At 38.8% G+C, this 19528-nt stretch overlaps 1 protein-coding gene across 1 annotated transcript; it reads left to right on the forward strand.

Moving 5' to 3' along the window:
- Positions 1-9993: 9993 nt before the first annotated feature.
- On the forward strand, positions 9994-15546 carry LOC135932210 (uncharacterized). The gene is made up of 5 exons (XM_065469581.1): positions 9994-10009; positions 11210-11389; positions 14708-14942; positions 15020-15138; positions 15266-15546. The coding sequence occupies exons 1-5, from the start codon at positions 9994-9996 to the stop codon at positions 15544-15546; spliced, it is 831 nt and encodes a 276-aa protein (XP_065325653.1).
- The last annotated feature ends 3982 nt before the right edge of the window (positions 15547-19528 follow it).

A 19528-nucleotide genomic window follows, 5' to 3' on the forward strand; every position in this document is an offset into this window, starting at 1 on the left:
GCAGACACAGAGCATTTAGTCTATTTCAGTCCCTGGAAATGTGAGGCCTTTTCTTCACTGTTCCCTCCAAGACCAGAGTGACTCATCCACACTTGTACACAATCAGACTTCTGCAAGCAGTGAGGCAAAAAGGAAAGGAAAACAAAAATTAACTACCCAGTGGGACATGAGGCAGTTAATCAATAATCTGATCTGCACCAGTCACGTTTTACTGTTTGTTGATGCCGTCATGAAAACATTTCGGTATCACTGTTTTATCTCGCTGTCCTTTCATTTGGCAGACCAATCACGTGGAAACTGTTTGATACCTTAAGAAAAATATCCTCAGTGCAATGTTCCGTCTAATTTTTCATGTGTCTGAGCGAACACACAAACTCCCTAAGCGGTCCCTTGGACAACTCTGAGCAACATCAGACTGTGTGCCCGCATCAAATCCATCCAAGTTACATGGTTTATTAAAATAATCAAATTACATCATTTACATTTCTGTTAGACTACTTTTAATTAACTGCTTTAGCCCATTTACAATAAAAATTAAAAAAGAATCTTGTTCATGACCTGTGTAGTATGTTAACACTATTGGAAGTAAAAATAACTTGAACTCCAATTTTGAAAACACAACTTTTGTTTTTCTTCTTCTTCTTCTTCTTCTTTTTTAAATAAAGCTCTGACTTGTATTATGAGTATGAGTCTGTGGTCTGGGAGAGAGTCCTGTAACTCTCTGTCTGCAAAATACAGTATATAATGACCAATGATGGGCAATTAATTATATAGTTACTTCTTCAAAAAAGTAAATGAGTTATGCAAACAACAAAGTTTTTTTGCAGCTGTTTACCTAAAAATGCAGCCAAGGCTTTTTTAAAAATAAACATTTCAAACTATTTACAGAACAATCAGGTGTTCTGCATCAAATTTGATGCCACACAAATTATTTGTGCCACTCCAAAAAATAATTTCTGTCCACTATGAGATAAAGGAGAACAACAGCCTGATACCTGCAGGCCTGACAACAGGAGATGTATCACTCCTGTAACACCTGTAACATTCAGTAGTCGCCTCATTGTTCTGACACACACAACAAAACTATTGACTACACTACACACTAACTACACAAGATTTGCGCTAAATATCGCAAATCTCTCACATCTCAAAACACCGCCGTCACTCCTAAAACTTCCCCCTTCCTAAACAACTAAGTGCGATGTTGCCATATCATTTTTTGATTGGTCAACATGGTACATTTTTCGACCAATAGGAAAGGGTGGGGTGTTTCGGTTTCGTCTTTGCTCACAGGCGGAGAGCGCTTTCGAACGTTTTCCTTATAAAACGCCGTTTTTACCGTTTCTTCCCGCAGTAAATATAAACAACGACAATATTCAGGAAGAAAACCAAACATTGCAGATATTTTTATCATAACTCTGGTTTTACGTGGCCTATCAACACAATTTAAAAACTGGTATAAAGTCCACACTTTTTCCATCAATTGTTCCATCTGTCCTGCTCACATCTCCAATGGTTGTACATGTTGTCATTAACGTGGCTTCACTCCACATCAGCCACGCCGCTTTGCTAGCTAAAACACCGGTGTCGGCACATAAGGACGCTGTCATAGCCTGTCAACCACGTTGATTAGCTGCGTATATACGAATGTGAATCGCATTATTGGCTGGACTATGGGAGAAGGTGGCATCGTTCTAATCCCATACGGGACCAGCCAGTCACTCACTGACTAACACTGCAAAACAGAATTATTAAAGTATTAATTTTAATTTCAATTCAGGTTAGAGTTTTGTTTTCTGTGCGCAACGCAGATTTTCATTGCGCAGAGACCATGCCAGCAGTGCGCAATTGCGCACGCGCACAGCTTAGAGGGAACATTGCCTCAGTGTATTATATTCTTCAACATTACTCATGACTTGTGCACGTTTGCCTGCTGTTCATATTCTGAAGTACGTCCTTATTAGTCATGACACAAAACACAGCACAGCTTAGCTGTGGTTCAGTAGGGAGAGGAGTTCATCCATTTCGTGTAATAAGATTTCCAGGTGTCTTTAAAAAGGAGCTGAGCCCCTGTTTGCCTCAGATGCACTCATTAATGTGTGTGATACTGTAAATAAACAGTAATACATACAGTATTAACAAATATAGACCACCTGTCATTACAACAAGAAAAGAACTATTTTATAACTCCCATACAAACCTAAAAATGACTGAATTCGTGTTTTTCTACCCATATTTGAGCCCACTGGACGTCTCAGAGTCAGAATTCAATCAAGCATAACATTTATTGTTGAGGAATACAAGTGAAAAAAAAAAGTAATTTGGCATTTTAATCATAACACAATAATGCTTTCTGGGTTTTTTTTGTAAAACTCTGTAAATTTTAAAATTCACAGATGTCAAACAATAATATATTTTAGTACTAAAAATGTCATTTTGATTAAAGAGCTTGTGCACACTGGTGGATTAATCTTTACAGAAACATAAAAACAATTTCTGTAATTACCAAAACTGCTGTGGCATAAACCCTACATTGGGTGGTGGTCTAATAACATTGTTAAGCACTGTACAAACATTACAATGTGTTAATACTATGCGGTGGTGTCTATATAGCTGTAAATGTAAGTGACACCAACATCTGTTATAATGACTTACGAAAAACAATTAAATGTTGTCTATCTTGTCAGTAAGCTTAGTCACTTGCTGATGTACACGTGCTGATGGGAAACTTGTGTAAGGAAATCCTGTTGTTTACTTGTAAAAGCCTAATAAAAAATCACCTTTGATACAACACCATAAAAAATCATGATAAGGATGTGGGGGTTTTTTTCATTAAAAAAAACAACCAAGGTTACTTCCTTTTAGTGTATGCTATATAATACCTTGTAGGGAGAGGCGCTGACAGCATATCCCAAGAAACAGAATGAGTGAAATGATGAATACCTTACTGACTGTGTTAACCGTCTCCCTGTTCTACCTGTGTGTGGCTGAGGTAAGTCAGCTGGACGGCCAAGCAGGAGAAGCCAATCCAACTGAGAGTCCCGTCATCAATTCAGCCTGTCCATGTGCTGAAGACACAGCAGGGAATGAGAAAAACTACATCCAACTTGCTTTAATGTTAAAAGGACTGGAGGCCAAGCTGAAGGACACTGAGAAGCAGTTTGAGAAAAAGTTGACAAATCTGAGGTCAGAGATCCAAGGTAAGATCATACTGTACAGCTGTGAGTTTTTATTTCATTAATTCCATGTTTTCCATTTTAATGATCTCTTATTTTTACGCTACACCTCAAGGCAGTCGAGTGGGGTTTGGTGCATCCATCAGCAATGTTGGAAATATTGGACCATTCAATACAGAGATCACATTGCTCTACAGGAATGTCTACTTTAACTCAGGCTCTTTCAACCCTGCAACAGGTAAGTTTACCATAATTATATGTATTTGTACACATGGGTTTATTTGTTAGTTTTGCAGTATTTGTACTGCATTTCACTACCACTACTCTTCTTAATGCCTTATAAGCTGTAACTGTGTCCATCATCTGCAGGTATTTTCACTGCTCCGGTCAGAGGAGTTTATTACTTCAGCTTCTCTGGTCATAATATATCATCTAGACCGATGGGGCTGCGACTGATGAAGAATGGAGAGCAGATGGTGACAGTGTACAACCATGCTGCTGGAAATCGCCATGAGACAGCCACCAATGGCATGACTCTGCGGCTGGAAGCAGGAGACCAGGTGTACATGAGGCTCCGTGCAAACACCTGGATTTTCGATAATGTCAACAACCACAGCACCTTCATTGGCCATTTGTTATTCCCTCTGTGACTAAGATAAAGTTCAGACAAGCATAGTTGAAAAGTCATATATGAGTGAGGAGAAAAACCTTAGAACAAAGACATTTTGTTTTTTATTAGTGGAGGTGCGGAGAGAAGTTTATTTCAATACAGCTAAAAATAACACATTTTTAAAAATTAATAGTTTTGTATCTTCAGCTTTAAAATGTATTACTAGCTACTGTGTGACACCCCCCCCCCCCAACAACAACTGAAATATAAATATGAATTAATGTATAGTAGGTGTAAAATATTGTATTTCACTGGTGAAATTAACATTTTTTCTCAATAAAATCATTTTGACTAAAGTGTGTTTTTTTTAATTAAATGATCAACGTTACTCTGAGGAAGCTTGCCTCTTATCAGTCTCTGGCCCACACTAAAGCAAACAAGACAACAAGACCACCACCAGGGTCCCAAGGCCTGTTTTATTATCCACCATGACTGACATCCTTTTTCAAATATTTATACTGGTATGATGGTGCTCTGAGTTGCCCGCCAGACACAACAGGAGAGAGTCAACCCAACCAGACAAAACATAGCCCCCACTCATTTAAAATAATTGTCAGAGCTGCCTACCAGCGGGTTGAGGATCGAAGCCAGAAACTTAGAGATGTTATAGGTGACCGAGTTGATCATACAGACAATCGGTCTTAAAGGTGCACCCTGTTTATGTATCTTCGGTAAACTATACAGACTTGGTGTAGAGTCCCCTGGGTACAGCCTGTGGTATGAGGTCCGGTCAATACCCTTGTCTTGTTCTAACTGCTTCAGACAGTCTATCACCCTCTTCCTGTAACCACATCCTGAGTCTCGTTTCAGGGGCCCATAAGTATTTTCATCACTGAGTAGTGACAAAATTTTATGATAGTCTTTCTGTTTTTGCAATACTGTGCACCTACCCTTGTCTGCTGGAAGAATGATAATGTTCTTGTCATTACTAAGTGATGTGAGTGCCTTCCTCTCCTCCATGGTGATGTTGGATGCTGGAGGCTTTGCATTGCTGAGACAGGCCGAAACGTTCATCTGTAGTTGCTCTGCTTCCACTTCTGCAATATTGTTGTTTCAAATTGCTGTTTCTGTGGCTGTAAACAGTTCCACTAGAGAACAGGAAGTAGAGAGAGACAAATCCCCCAAGTGGAACACATATCCAGCTAAATCTGGAAATGCTGGTAGGCAAGAAGTGAAGCAGCTCAAGGTGTTGAGAAGTGACCATCAGGGGAGAGCAGACACAACCTGACCACTACTGGCACACTTTTGCACCGTAGGTTTTCGTAAAGCTTTTACTTTGGTATTTCCATTGATCCGATTTTTGATATTTAAAATAAATGAGTACTTGTGGAAAGTTAGAAGATGCTGCCCATTCGCTATCCACCTGCACACCTCCGTGGCTGCATTCATCTCCACTGCACGTTACACATGTTAGCAGATTCTTGCTGAGCTTGTAACAAAATTTACATTTAAAATTACCTGCTGCCTAAAAATATGTACTACCACTTGCTCTTCTTTTTTTTTTGGTCCTCGGTAGATGCTCAAGTACTGCGAGAACAACCTATTAACACCAGTACATTATTTGTCTGTAATAATAAGCACCAGTTATGGAAACACTAATGGTATTGTCTTTTTGTGTCTCATTGTTACTCCACTAGGTTAAAATCAGTTTGATGCTGTAGAGGAAACAGTCCTTCAGCTTCTAGCTATGTAGATCATTTCCAAAAGAAAGCAAAAAAACGACCCAATTAGGTCTTTTAAGATAACTGACAGACAGGGAAGTCCTGGTCTCATTAGGAAAGATAACACCTATGCTATACATTGAATGGTGCAGCTCTCATTTTAGAAATTTGGCTCATTTATTAACCTGCCACAATGTGACTATTCAAAGTTGGGACCAGGAAGCAGAGGTGCAGTCTTACGTGCCTCTCTGCAGCTTCCCTCCTCCTGTCATCTCCCTAAAACCCAAAAGACTGACAAAAAACAAACTAAGTATAGTAATTAAATTGTAAAAAGAAAATGATAATAATAATTAAAGGGAAGAGTTAAAAATATCATCCTGAAATACACCAAACAGTAGATCAGTTAAATATAGATTATTAAACATTAGGTCACTTTCTTCTAAGTTCCTGTTAGGGTATGATTTAATAACTGATCAACACACTGATTTATCTTGCCTTACAGAAACCTGGTTACACATTATCCAGGTTTATACATTAGTTAAAATGAATCAGCACACAAGAGTCCTACTAAGTCTCAGAAGCCTCTACAGGGAAACTACAGGGCGAGGAGGAGGAGAGGCAGCATCTTCCACTTTGGTTTCTTAATTTACCAAAGACTCAGAGAGTTTTAATTGATTCAAAAGCCCGACTCTTAGTTTTGTGCATCCTATCCTTAGGTTAATGATAAGTAATTCCTGTGATGTTATCTTCATCAATGATAAGTGCTAACACACAAACTCTTCCTCCACAACTCTTTATACTGGGGCTCCTTTCACAAAGAAAGCAACAAATCAGAAATGCTTGACTCCGATTGTACTGATTACAAAGTTTGTGATTGTTTTGTTATTATCTCACTGGGAAAATTAAACCAGGTTTCATTTCCTCATGTTGGTTTCACTGTTTTCAAAGTCAAAAAGACTTTATTTATCCCCAAGGGGCATTTAAGATACGAACCGAAACCACAGAAAATGCACAACATGAGGAAAGACGAGGAGAAAAAAAGAACTCCCCCCAGACTGAGCTCCAACAGGGAGATCAGCTTGAGAACACTTTTCTTTGATAACAACAGGTTAGTTAGACTATTGTATTGTATGCTTTCACAATTACAATAATGGGGCTTAAAACTGTTTTTTCATGAAGTGTAATTCAAGATAAATATTGTCTCTGAGTTTTCTTTGTACTTGATTATCGGAACTGAAGAAAATAGGACTACTTCCGTCTTTGTGATATATATATAGAGAGAGAGTGAGCCTTGCGGGTACAACCAACATAGAAATTTTGAAAAGATGAAGACCGCAGTAGCTGTGCTAACCTTATCCTTCTTCTTTCTGTGTGCAGCTGCCTTCCCTCAGCTGGAGGGCCAAGAAGGCAAAGCATCTGAAAGTGAACACTCCCTTGTTGAGAAACCTCATCTGTCTGCTGGGACAAATGAACAACTTTTCCTAATATTACGACAACTAGAAGCCAAGCTGAATAATGCTGAGAAACAGCTGGCAGATCTGAAATCATCAATCCAAGGTAAGAACATAACACAACTGGAGGTTTTTATTCTGACAAACAAACATGTAATCCCAAATTTTCATGCAACTTCAGGCAGTCGTGTGGCATTTGGAGCGTCTATCGGCAATGTTGGAAATACTGGACCAATGAGTGCAGAGATCACACTAACTTACAAAAATGTCTACTTTAATTCAGGCTCTTACAACCCTGCAACAGGTAAATTTAACATAATTATATGCATTTATACACATGTGGGTTTATTTGTTAGATAAGTGCTGCATTTCACTACCACTATTCTTCTACTCTGCCTTATTCTCTGTAACTGTGTCCATCATCTCCAGGTATTTTTACTGCTCCGGTCAGAGGAGTTTATTACTTCAGCTTCTCTGGTCATAATATATCGACTAGACCAATGGGGCTGCGTCTGATGAAGAATGGAGAGCAGATGGTGACAGTGTACAACCATGCTGCTGGAAATCGCTATGAGACAGCCACCAATGGCATGACTCTGCGGCTGGCTGCAGGAGACCAGGTGTACATGAGGCTCCGTCCGGACACCTGGATTTATGATAATAACAACAACCACAGCACCTTCATTGGCCATTTGTTATTCCCTCTGTAAGCTCAAACAAGCATAATTATAGAACTTAATAATAATTAATAATTTAGAACTTGGTGGTGGTGTCAGAATTAAAACCAATATTTTATAGGAGTTTGTGTCTCAATGGAACAATAAAGTCTGAATACGTGCAGCAATTTCACTTCTCTTTTCTTTTAGTCAGGTAGGCTCCTCTGACTCATTTTAAGGTAAACATAAATATATATATGTGTGTATGTTTGATGTCTAGAAGTGATTTCTCACTTATAATCAATAAAAGAGGTTTTCTGATTTATGTCTGTATATTTTTATTTTTATTGTTGTGTGCAAACCCATCCCGACTTGGGCTGAGTTAAGTTCACTAAAGTTCTTGCTACATCTGGACACGTTTGTGCAAATTATTCTGTTATAACAGCTATAAATAAAATTAAGAATATGAAGAAAATTAAACACAACAATTATTACTATTTGTTAATAATTAATTAACTAAATGATGACAATTAATAATCCAAAATTAAGTCATGTGTACTATTAATCTATAGTAAATATATCAATAAGTAGAAAAATATGTACTTGAAAAAACAAAATCCAAAACATTTAGTATTAAATAACTGCATTGTGGTTTTGCATGTTAGCATGTAGCATGTTCAAATTTACTCATGAGCACAAAACATAAAAAAACAACAAAAGTTTTTGGTAATGAAACAAAAACATGGAAACCATCAAACCTCTTTTCTGGCGAAAAGAGATGAAAAAGGACAGTTGGCTGTAGAGTTGATCCTTATCTGTAAAAATACTTTGTAGTTTGAAGAAAATTTGTTCAGGTATAAAATGAGAACTGAACAAATGTGGTATATTTTAGTAAAAAAACTAAATAAAAACTCAATAGTTTGCTGTTGCTATTGTGCTAACATTTTATTTTAAAAAAATACTTTTATTTAGGTAATTTTATTTTTTGTTTACGGAAGCCATTTCACAAAACCAGAAGTGTCAAGTGTTTGGATTACCAACATGAGCAGAACAGCATCCCCACAGATCCACCAAGATACACTGAAAATGCTACGTCCAGATGAACAGAATAAACTTTCCTTACCTTGATTATTGAGCATGCATCTAAATTTTATAATTATAGTTAGATTGTTATTTCAAATAAAATACATTTAAATTCCATTTAATTACTGGGGAACTATGCACTTAATCGTGGGTCGCATTATAATATGTTAGCCACAAACATTATGAAGGAGTAGGTAAACTTAAGTATTGTAGTGATTTAGGGGGATTAAAGAGAAGATCAAAGAGAGAAAGCAAAAACCAATAGCAAAAAGGTTACTGAGTAAATAACAGGAAATGCATAAAAGCAAGACACAAACAGTGCACAGCAACAAATGGAAACCTGCGCAAAGAACTACAGAAAATATGACAAAGGTTCATTCTTGTCTGAGAGACCTACATCTGTGTCCTACCTGCCCACCCCTGACAAAACCTTAAAGACATAAAGTTAGTTATTTAATGGTTTGTATGCTTGCCGCCTCTCTTAAATGCTGAAGGTAAGGATTCATCCCGCATTATAGCTCCTGTGTGCCACTGCTCTCAACGTGCATTTAAGAAAATACGCCATCCTTCAGCATTTTGTACTGAGATTGATGGCTGGTGAACAGTGGAGACAATGTGTGTAAAATTTCTATTGGTTAAATAAAATACCATTCAGCTCTGTTGAAATGTCAAACTTTTGAGTCCATCTGCCCAGTGTTCAACATGACACAACCAGAGGTCAAGGTGGCCACAGTTTCTTGGTGATTTTTTGTATTGAAATAATATTTTTCTTGGATACCAAATGTAGATCCTTTTTTATGATTGCTAAAATCAGTTTAAAGATTGATTAAAAAATATTAGTTAGGAAATTTTCAACTTATGAAATGGAGCAGGCAGGATTTTTTTTATTGTGACAAAGTTGCAAAGTTTACCAATATAAATTTGAAATCCAATAATAATACAATAATAAAATAAAACTGAGCTGTAATAGACACAAGACTATTTATGATGCAAATGTTACAATTAATGGTCACTGGTTTAAAATTATACAGTGGATAAAATAAGTATTGAACACATCACCAAAAGTATTTCTAAAGGTGCTTTTGACATGAAATTCTCAGCAGATGTCAGTAACAACACATCCAGAAATCAATCCATAAATTATGTTTATTGACCTTTAAAGTTTTATCAAAGGTCTTGGTAAACAGGTAGTTTTGGCTTTAAAACCACAGTAGTTGTTTAAACGTGCTACCTAAACTCTTCCTCCACAACTCTTTATACTGGGGCTCCTTTCACAAAGAAAGCAACAAATCAGAAATGCTTGACTCCCATGGTACTGATTACAAAGTAGAAATCACATTACACTAATCTACAAGACCTTTGTTTGTCCTGGAAAAATTGTCTTTCACTGTATAAAATTCTCTGTGTAAAGCTAGCACTTCTTACTGTTCATCACTGGTAGATTAAAAAAAGGGGCCACGTGAAGTTTCTTTTCACCATTGTAGCCTGGCTGTCAAAAAAACATTACATTAACTAGTGATTACTGCATGAATTTCTTTGCAAATTTTTTCTAACCATTAGGAAAAATAATTATTCACAGCCGCCCCGCAGATGTGTGGCACCCCAAAACTGCTATTTCTTTAGACTTTCCCTCTTCTATTGATGTTTCAAAGCAGACGTCAAAAATGTCTTTCTCTAAATTGCCAACATTAGACCCCATCGCAACAAGACACTCAAAGAAGTCTTACAATGAATTCATGATTCAATTATAAATTTGATCATATTTTTGGTACTACCAGACTTTGCACCACAGACATTCAAAGTTGCCGTAACTAAGCCATTTTAAAAAGCCCTTATTTGATCCACCTTTCTTAGCTCAATACATACTGATATAGACCAGGGCTTTATTTGGGATTGAGAATTCCCCATATCACATAAACAACATTAGTGAAGGTTTGAAATGACCTTCTTATTACATCTATTTTTTGTTTTTGTTAAGAAAGGTAAGAAGGTAAGAAATACAACACAAACAGCTTGTTTTTCCAGACTGTTTTTAACATCCTGTAACGTTATCTTACTGGGAAAATTAAACTAGGTTTTATTTCCTCATGTTCGTTTCACTGTTTTATTGTACTTTGATAACAATAGGTTTCTACATGCATCACACCACAAATATAACTAGATTTGTCACCAAAGCACAATAGGGGATTTTGTTATCCATGAGCATACCAGCAAGAAGACTAATAGTTAGACTATTGTATTGTATTCTTTCACAATTACATTCATGGGGCTTAAAGCTGGTTTTTCATGAAGTGTAATTCAAAATGAATATTGTCTCTGAGTTTTCTTTGTTCTTGTTTATCGGAACTGAAGAAAATAGGAATACTTCTGTCTTTGTGTTATATATTTATATATATATAGAGAGAGCCTTGTGGAGAGAACTAACACAGATTGATGCTAATGAACAGAAATTTTTAAAGGATGAAGACTGCAGTAGCTGTGCTAACCTTATCCCTCATCTATCTGTGTGCAGCTGCCTTCCCTCAGCTGGAGGGCCAAGCAGGCAAAGCATCTGAAAGTGAACACTCCATTGTTGAGAAACCTCATCTGTCTGCTGGGACAAATGACCAACTTTTCCTAATTTTACGAGAACTAGAAGCCAAGCTGAATAATGCTGAGAAACAGCTGGCAGATCTGAAATCATCAATCCAAGGTAAGAACATATTGTTGTCAACACCCCCCCCCCCCCCCCCCCCCCCCCCCCCCCCCCAAAAAAAAAATCCCATATTTTCATGCAACTCCAGGCAGCCGTGTGGCATTTGGAGCATCTATCGGCAATGTTGGAAATACTGGACCAATGAATGCAGAGATCACACTGACTTACAAGCATGTCTACTAACTCAGGCTCTTACAACCCTGCAACAGGTAAACTTACCATAATTACATGTATTTATACACATGTGGGTTTATTTGTTAGATAAGTGCTGCATTTCACTACCACTACTCTTCTTAATGCAATATAAGCTGTAACTGTGTCCATCATTTCCAGGTATTTTTACTGCTCCAGTCAGAGGAGTTTATTACTTCAGCTTCTCTGGTCATAATTTATCAACTAGACCGATGGGGCTGCGTCTGATGAAGAATGGAGAGCAGATGGAGACAGTGTACAACCATGCTGCTGGAAATCGCTATGCATTGCAGTAACTAGTGATTACTGCATGAATTTTTTTTGCAAATATTTTTCTAACTATTAGGACAAATAACTATTCACAGCTGTCCCGCAGATGTGGTGTACAGCAAAACTGCTATTTCTTTAGACTTCCTCTCTCCTATCGATATTTCAAAACAGACTTCAATAATTTTGTATCTCTAAATTGTCAGCATGTCTATTAGACCCCATCGCTACAAGACACTCAAAGAAGTCTTGGTTATGGCAGAGTAGCTGGAACCAGGTAAGTGGACCCAAATGCAGACAGCACGGAAGTGAGGTTAGAACGAGAAGACAAAAACATTATTAACAAAAATGTGACTCTTAATTAACAGAGTGCAAAGTGAGACCTGAAGTGTTCCAAACATGAATAATAAAAACATGAACTATGAACAATGAAGTAAACGTGACTGGGAGCTAAAGTGTCAACCATGAACTACGATATCAAACACAAAACTATGAACTAAAATGTCAGACGGGGCTGTGAACTACACAGCAGGAGGGAAAAGGGAGTCTCAGGGAGAGAGTCATGACTCGGGCAGTGGAGGTCAGAGACACTAGAACACAAAGAGGGCGTGCCTGTGATTGGTCAGGCAGGAAGAGGTGCATTACTTTGAGTGTCTAACAGTCATTGCAGGTGGAAACCGTTGTGCCAAAAAGTGATCACCTGCCAAAAAGTGATTTCCAATGCTTCCGTGTGTTTTTACATATGTTGGTAAATAGACTTTGGTGAACTAGGTTTACAGATGGGTTATATATAAAATATATAAAATTACCTCTTTTTTAAGTATCTTTATAACTTTGTGATATTGTACTTACATTACCAACCTGGTCCTTTTTGTCAAATTAAAATATGTTTGCAGAACTATTATATTTGTTGCAATTTCTGCTGTTGCCTTGGCCAGATTACTCTTAAGAAAGACATTTGTAATGTAAACAAGATTTTTTTTTAAACTCGATAAATAAAGGATTTATAAAAGTCAATGCCAAAAACTAAGTGCGGCTTGTACCTTCTTACAGGAATGTTGTTTGTGACTCAAGATGACTTGATATCATTCATGAGGGATACATGTGAAACATGTATCACACATTATAGAAAAACGCCGCCATTCACCCGGACCATCACAGTCTTATCATGAATTAATGCTTCAATTTGAAATTTGACCGTATTATTGGTATTCACAGATTATGCACCACAAGTTTTCAATGTTGCAGCAATTAAGCCATTACTTAAAAAGCCCTTATTTGATCCACCTTTCTTAGCTGAATACAGACCAGTATAGACCAGCTGGATGATTATCTATAAAGGAAAAAGTTCATTTGAAGACTTTTATTTCCCTGTGTCACATAAACAGCATTAGTGAAGGTTAGACGTGACCTTCTTATGACATTTATCTTTTGTTTTTTTCAAGAAGAGCTAAGGTATGCGGTAGAAATGCAACTGAAACAGCGGGTTCTCAATAAACAGACAGTTATGGTATTCAACCCTCATTAACTTCCTTATTGTTTGCTGGCTCCACTGAAATGAAAAATTCTACCTGTTAGTCAGGTGAGTAAGGTGAACTTGTGGGTCACAAGACGGAGAAGCTGAAGTCCGACACTATTCACTACATGTTTGATTTGAACTCATCGGGTTGTATGTAGAGACCAAATGGTAGAATCAGCTGTCAGAGCAGGTATTCACAAAATCCACTCAGCACAGTTTTATGCAATAAAATCGTCTATTTTCCCAAGCACATCCAAACAGTTGACAACAGGTTTCTACACATGCATCACACCACAAACATTACTTGTCACCAAAGCACAAAAGGGAATCCCAGTATCCATCAGCATACCAGCAAGAAAAAACGACCACTTTCTACTTAACAAACTGAGTGAAAGTGGGCAGTATATCCTTGGTTTTTAACATAACACTCAGTGCTGCAACCAGGGGCAGCGTAAAAGTAACCTCCTATTTTTTAGTTTCATTTTTAAATACTCAGTTCTGTCACTAGTTAGCTAACTTAAATTAATTAATTGGATTTATTAGTAGTAACCAACCGACCAAGCTAGTGACATCACATTCTGTACTGGCACAAGATGGTCCTACACATGCCCTAAAAAACCATTTTTTTCTTAAATCCAGCTTCACAGACACTGTTAAAGCTACGCCAGACTCTTTGGAGCGGTGCTCCGTGGTGTAAATTAGCCTTAATACATGTATTGTTTCACATTGCCACTATAAGCATACAGAGAAATAACCTCAAACAAGGAGCATGAGTGATAAAGAAGGGCAGGACAGCTGGATGCCTTAATACTAACAGTAGGTTTGCTTGTTAGACTATTGTATTGCATTTGCATTTGCATGCTTTCACAACTTTTACTTTGTAATCTCCAGTATAAAAATTCTCAGTTTAAATGTTGCGTTCAAGTTCACCTTAGAATGTAGCTGAAATTGCTACTTATAATGTCTACTACTACTGCTGCTGATTTCCAGCGAGAAGTCCAACATTGCTCATTGCGTACTGACAGACAGTTGCTTTTGCTGTTTCTGCTGTTATTTCAGTGAACCACTCATGTACACCACTTATAAAGAGAAGGATCATTCATGGGGCTTAAAACAGGTTTTTCATGAAGTGTTATCTTGTCTCAATCACATTGCAGATAATTATTGTCTCTGAGTTTTCTTTGTGCTGTGTTTATTGGAAAGGAAAAAAAATAGGGAAACTTCCGTCTTTGTGATATATATCTAGAGTCTTGTGGGGGAACTAACACAGATGAACAGAAATTTTGAAAAGATGAAGACCGCAGTCTTAACCTTATGCCTCTTCTTTCTGTGTGCAGCTGCCTTCCCTCAGCTGGATGGCCAAGCAGGCAAAGCATCTGAAAGTGAACGCTCCCTTGTTGAGACACCTCAACTCTGTGCTGGGACAAATGAACAACTTTTCCTAATATTACGAGAACTAGAAGCCAAGCTGAATAATGCTGAGAAACAGCTGGCAGATCTGAAATCATCAATCCAAGGTAAGAACATAACACAGCTGGAGGTTTTTATTCTGACATGTAAAGATCATTGTCAGTGTACTGATACAGGTTCATGTTTTGTTGTTGTCAAAACCCCCAAATAATCCCATATTTTCATGCAACTCCAGGCAGCCATGTGGCATTTGGAGCATCTATTGGCAATGTTGGAAATACTGGACCAATGAGTGCAGAGATCACACTGACTTACAAGCATGTCTACTTTAACTCAGGCTCTTACAACCCTGCAACAGGTAAACTTACCATAATTATACGTATTCTTACATTTATGGGTTTATTTGTTAGATAAGTGCTGCATTTCTCAACTGCTTTGATTATTCTTGATGCTATATAAGCTGTAACTGTGTCCATCATCTCCAGGTATTTTCACTGCTCCGGTCAGAGGAGTTTATTACTTCAGCTTCTCTGGTCATAATTTATCAACTAGACCGATGGGGCTGCGTCTGATGAAGAATGGAGAGCAGATGGTGACAGTGTACAACCATGCTGCTGGAAATCGCTATGAGACAGCCACCAATGGCATGACTCTGCAGCTGGAAGCAGGAGACCAGGTGTACATGAGGCTCCGTCCGGACACCTGGATTTTTGATAATGACAACAACCACAGCACCTTCATTGGCCATTTGTTATTCCCTCTGTAAGCTCAGACAAGCATAATTTGAATAGCAAATGTACACAGAACAATACTGACATGCAGGGTTTGGTTGATTATTTTTGGTGGTGACAAAGGTGGCAGGGTTACAGTAACAATCTACAGCTTTAGAACTTGGTGGTGGTGTCATAATTAAAACCAATATTTTAAAGTTTGTCTCAATGGAACAATAAAGTCTGAATATGTGCAGCAATTTCACTTTTCTTTTTTTTTTAGTCAAGTAGGCTCCTCTGACTCAAGTCTGTGTATTTTAATTTTTTTATTGTGTGCAAACCCATCCCCACTTGGGCTGAGTTAAGTTCACTAAAGTTCTTGCTACATCTGGACAGGTTTGTGCAATTATTCTATTACAACAGCTATAAATAATATTAAGAATATGAAGAAAATTAAACACAACAGTTATTACTATTTGTTATAAATTTATTAACTGATTGATGACAATTAATAATCCCAAATTAAGTAATGTATACTATTAATCTATATTAAATATATCAATAAGCAAGACTCTGCAGCCGGAAGCAGGAGACCAGGTGTACATGAGGCTCCGTCCGGACGCCTTGGATTTTTAATACTGACAACAACCACAGCACCTTCATCGGCCATTTGTTATTCCCTCTGTGACTAAAATGAAGTTCAGACAAGAATAGTTGAAAAGTCAGATATCTGAGTGAGAAGAAAACATTAATACATATAGGCAGGAGTTTGTTGCTACTAATGTGCTTTTAGATTTAACTCATTTTCAAATGAAATAATTTTTATGCTATTAATATCATTATAATGTTTGATTGTGCTTTATAAATAAAGATGATGATGATGATTAAAACATGACCATTGTCAGCCCAGTGTCATCTGGGACTGGCTCCATGAGCAGTTTTAAACAAAACACTTTCTAGACATTCATTTCTCACACATGGTGAACCAACCCGGTCCTTGTTGTCAAATTAAAACATGTTTGCAGAACTATTGTTATATTTGTTGCAATTTCTGCTGTTGCCTTGGCCAGATTACTCTTAAAAAAGACAATTGTAAGAAGGGAGCGTGGTTCTTAATCCTTTTGCTGTGGCAGGGAGGGAGGCAGGTAAACTGACAATGGACTGAGCTTGGGCTGTGGCTGTGATTCCAGAGTAGACCAGCGTCCAGATAAGAATGATTATTGCCGAAAGTGAGATGTTGAAGTGGAAGATGCCTAGAAATCACACGGGGAAAAAACAACAGGTTAGCATAAGCAGTAAACTGTGACACACAAGAACGACTTCGTAGCCTCACACTGTCGCTAGTTTAGCTTAAGACCCATGGAAAAACGTCGCCACTCACCCGGACCATGACAGTCTTATTAAGAAATAATGCTTCAATTTGAAATTTGAACATGTTATTGGTATTCACAGATTATGCACCACAATGTTTTAGTGTTGCAGTAATTAAGCCATTACTTAAAAAGCCCTTATTTGATCCACCTTTCTTAGCTGAATACAGACCAGTATAGACCAGCTGGATGATTATTTATAAAGGAAAAAGTTAATTTGAAGACTTTTATTCAGGAGTTCACCGTCTCACATAAACAGCATTAGTGAAGGTTAGACGTGACCTTCTTATGACATTTATCTTTTGTTTTGTTTTTAAAGAAGAGCTAAGGTATGCGGTAGAAATGCAGCTCAAACAGTCTGTTTTTTTAGACTGTATAACACCCTGTAACAGTGTCTCACTGGGAAAATTAAGTTCCTCGTATTTGGTTTGACCCTTTTATTTTACAATTTTTCTCTTTGAGACAGTTTGAATGATAAAGGTTTTCAATAAACAGACAGTTATGGTATTCAACCCTCATTAACTTCCTTATTGTTTGCTAGCTCCACCTGGGCCGGTTCTAGAAAGGTATATATGAGGGGGCAGACAGAAATGTAAAGGGGGCACATGGTGGCAATGGAGGCGAGACAGGTGTGGGGTTTGGGTGGGGTGCTCTGGATTAGGGCTGCCACAAACGATTATTTTAATAGTTGACTAGTAACTGATTATTTTTGTGGTAAGTCGACTAATCAGATCATGCATCCATTGGACGCAGAACATACAGGTTATTGCACCAGTGTGCATCTGTTTTTACATATGTCATGGCCAGGAGGATCAGCTGGTTTTCTATCTTTCTCTCTCACTTCCACTCTCTCTCTCTCTCCTCCTCTCTGTCGCCGGGACGGAACTCATTGTGGGTTCACGCCCTCGGCCCATGCCCTCGGAGAAAGGAAACACCTGAGCCTAATCAAGGCGATCAGCTTTTAAGCCAGGAGGTGACTGCTGTTCTTCACTGGATCGTTGTCTGCCACGTGTCAGTGAAAGTCAAGCCACAGCAAGTTGAGTGTTCTTTGTGCGTTGTATTTAACCACGTCTCCCTGTCTATAGACCTCCTGGATTCTTTTCCATGTGATTCCCGGTGGGGAGTGTTGGAGTGAGAACCTGCTATCGTGTGTGTGTGGATTGTTTGGAGAACGCGTGCCTTTCCCCTGGATTTCCCCGGAACCCCCCCTCACCCTGTTGTACATAGCACTTCCCCTGCACCTTTTTGTATATACACTTGGTGGACTTGTAAATAAAACTCTCTCGTGCGAAACTGATCCTATGGGCCTACTATGATTAGCTTACAGCTTGAAACGTTTAAGGTATGTGCTAACTAAAAACAAAGACAAGATGATCGTTTATTAAACTTTTAATGAAATTTGCTGATTTATTTGCAGATATTTGAAGTTTACACAGCTACATTCTCGTCTGAAAATATCTTAAAAGTTTATTTTGTGACCCAGAAAGAGTAATAAGAGTAATATTAAAACTAAGTAGCTGCCGCCATTGTTGGAACCTGGAATTGGCTGGGCTGCGGTATGAATTCTGGAATTGGTTGAGCCACGAAGGATACACCCGACCCATCCTTCAAATCTGGGGAAAAGGAGGACGCATCTGTCGGCCGCATTTGGAGGAGTCTTCAAATTTGGACAGCCTTCGTCGGGTTGCTGTAATGTAATCGGCCTACAAATGCGGCCTCCGAATGATGCGGCCCCTAAATTTGGACACAGCTACGATACCGGAGACTGCTTCTTCTTCTGCATTTAACGGCAGCTGGCATCCTTGTACATGCATTGCTGCCATCTTCTGTTTCAGGCCGTTATTACACTACACTAAATCCTACTACTTATTCCTGCATCTTTTGGGATCTTACAAAGCTTCAGATGACGTGTGATGACAAGTGCACGGCCCCGCCTGCACATATTACCGCTGTCATCACAGTCATCCCTCAGTTCTTACGCTCTTCACCTCGCTGAGAACACCTCTGCTGAGTTGGGCTAGCTAGCTGCTGCTAGTTAGCTCCGTTGTCTGCCAACTTAAACTGAGCTTAACTGCCCCTGTTGGTGTTAGCCTCCGTAGGCCGCCCGTGGAGTGCTAATTTAGATTTTTTTTCCTTTGCAGCGTTTTGCTTTGCAGTTTGAAATGGACTTCAAACCGAAGCGACCAAAGCAGAAATCTTTTGTTCACCCCTGTCCTCAGGGATGCGGTTTCTCTTTGCACGACAGCGACCAGCACGATGCAAGCCCTGTCTGCCTGGGGATCGTCCACGCTAGGAGAGCGTTGACGGAGCCCAAAGCCTGTGCGTTTTGTCGCCAGCTTCGGTGCTCGACCCTGGAAAGATGGGTGACGTTTGTGGAAAAAGTGCTGGGACGCTCGGCTGTCGCAAGGCATGACCCTCTCCTTTCCGAGTCTGGAGCCCCGGCTTTGTTCGAGTCCGAAGACGAGGATTATCCGGTCGATGTCTCCGCAACTAGCTGGGCTGACCACATGGAATATGTTGATGGGTTAGCCAATGACGAGCCGGAGCCATGCAGGAGCAGCACTCCCCAGGAAGACAATGACGTGCTGGACATTGGCTTGGACATCCATGGTTTGTTGGAGGATGAACAGGAGAGCTCATTGTCGGCCAAATGTGCCGCCGCTGCAGC

Source organism: Pelmatolapia mariae, linkage group LG18 (assembly GCF_036321145.2).
Source record: "Pelmatolapia mariae isolate MD_Pm_ZW linkage group LG18, Pm_UMD_F_2, whole genome shotgun sequence".
Taxonomy (NCBI): Eukaryota; Metazoa; Chordata; class Actinopteri; order Cichliformes; family Cichlidae; genus Pelmatolapia; species Pelmatolapia mariae.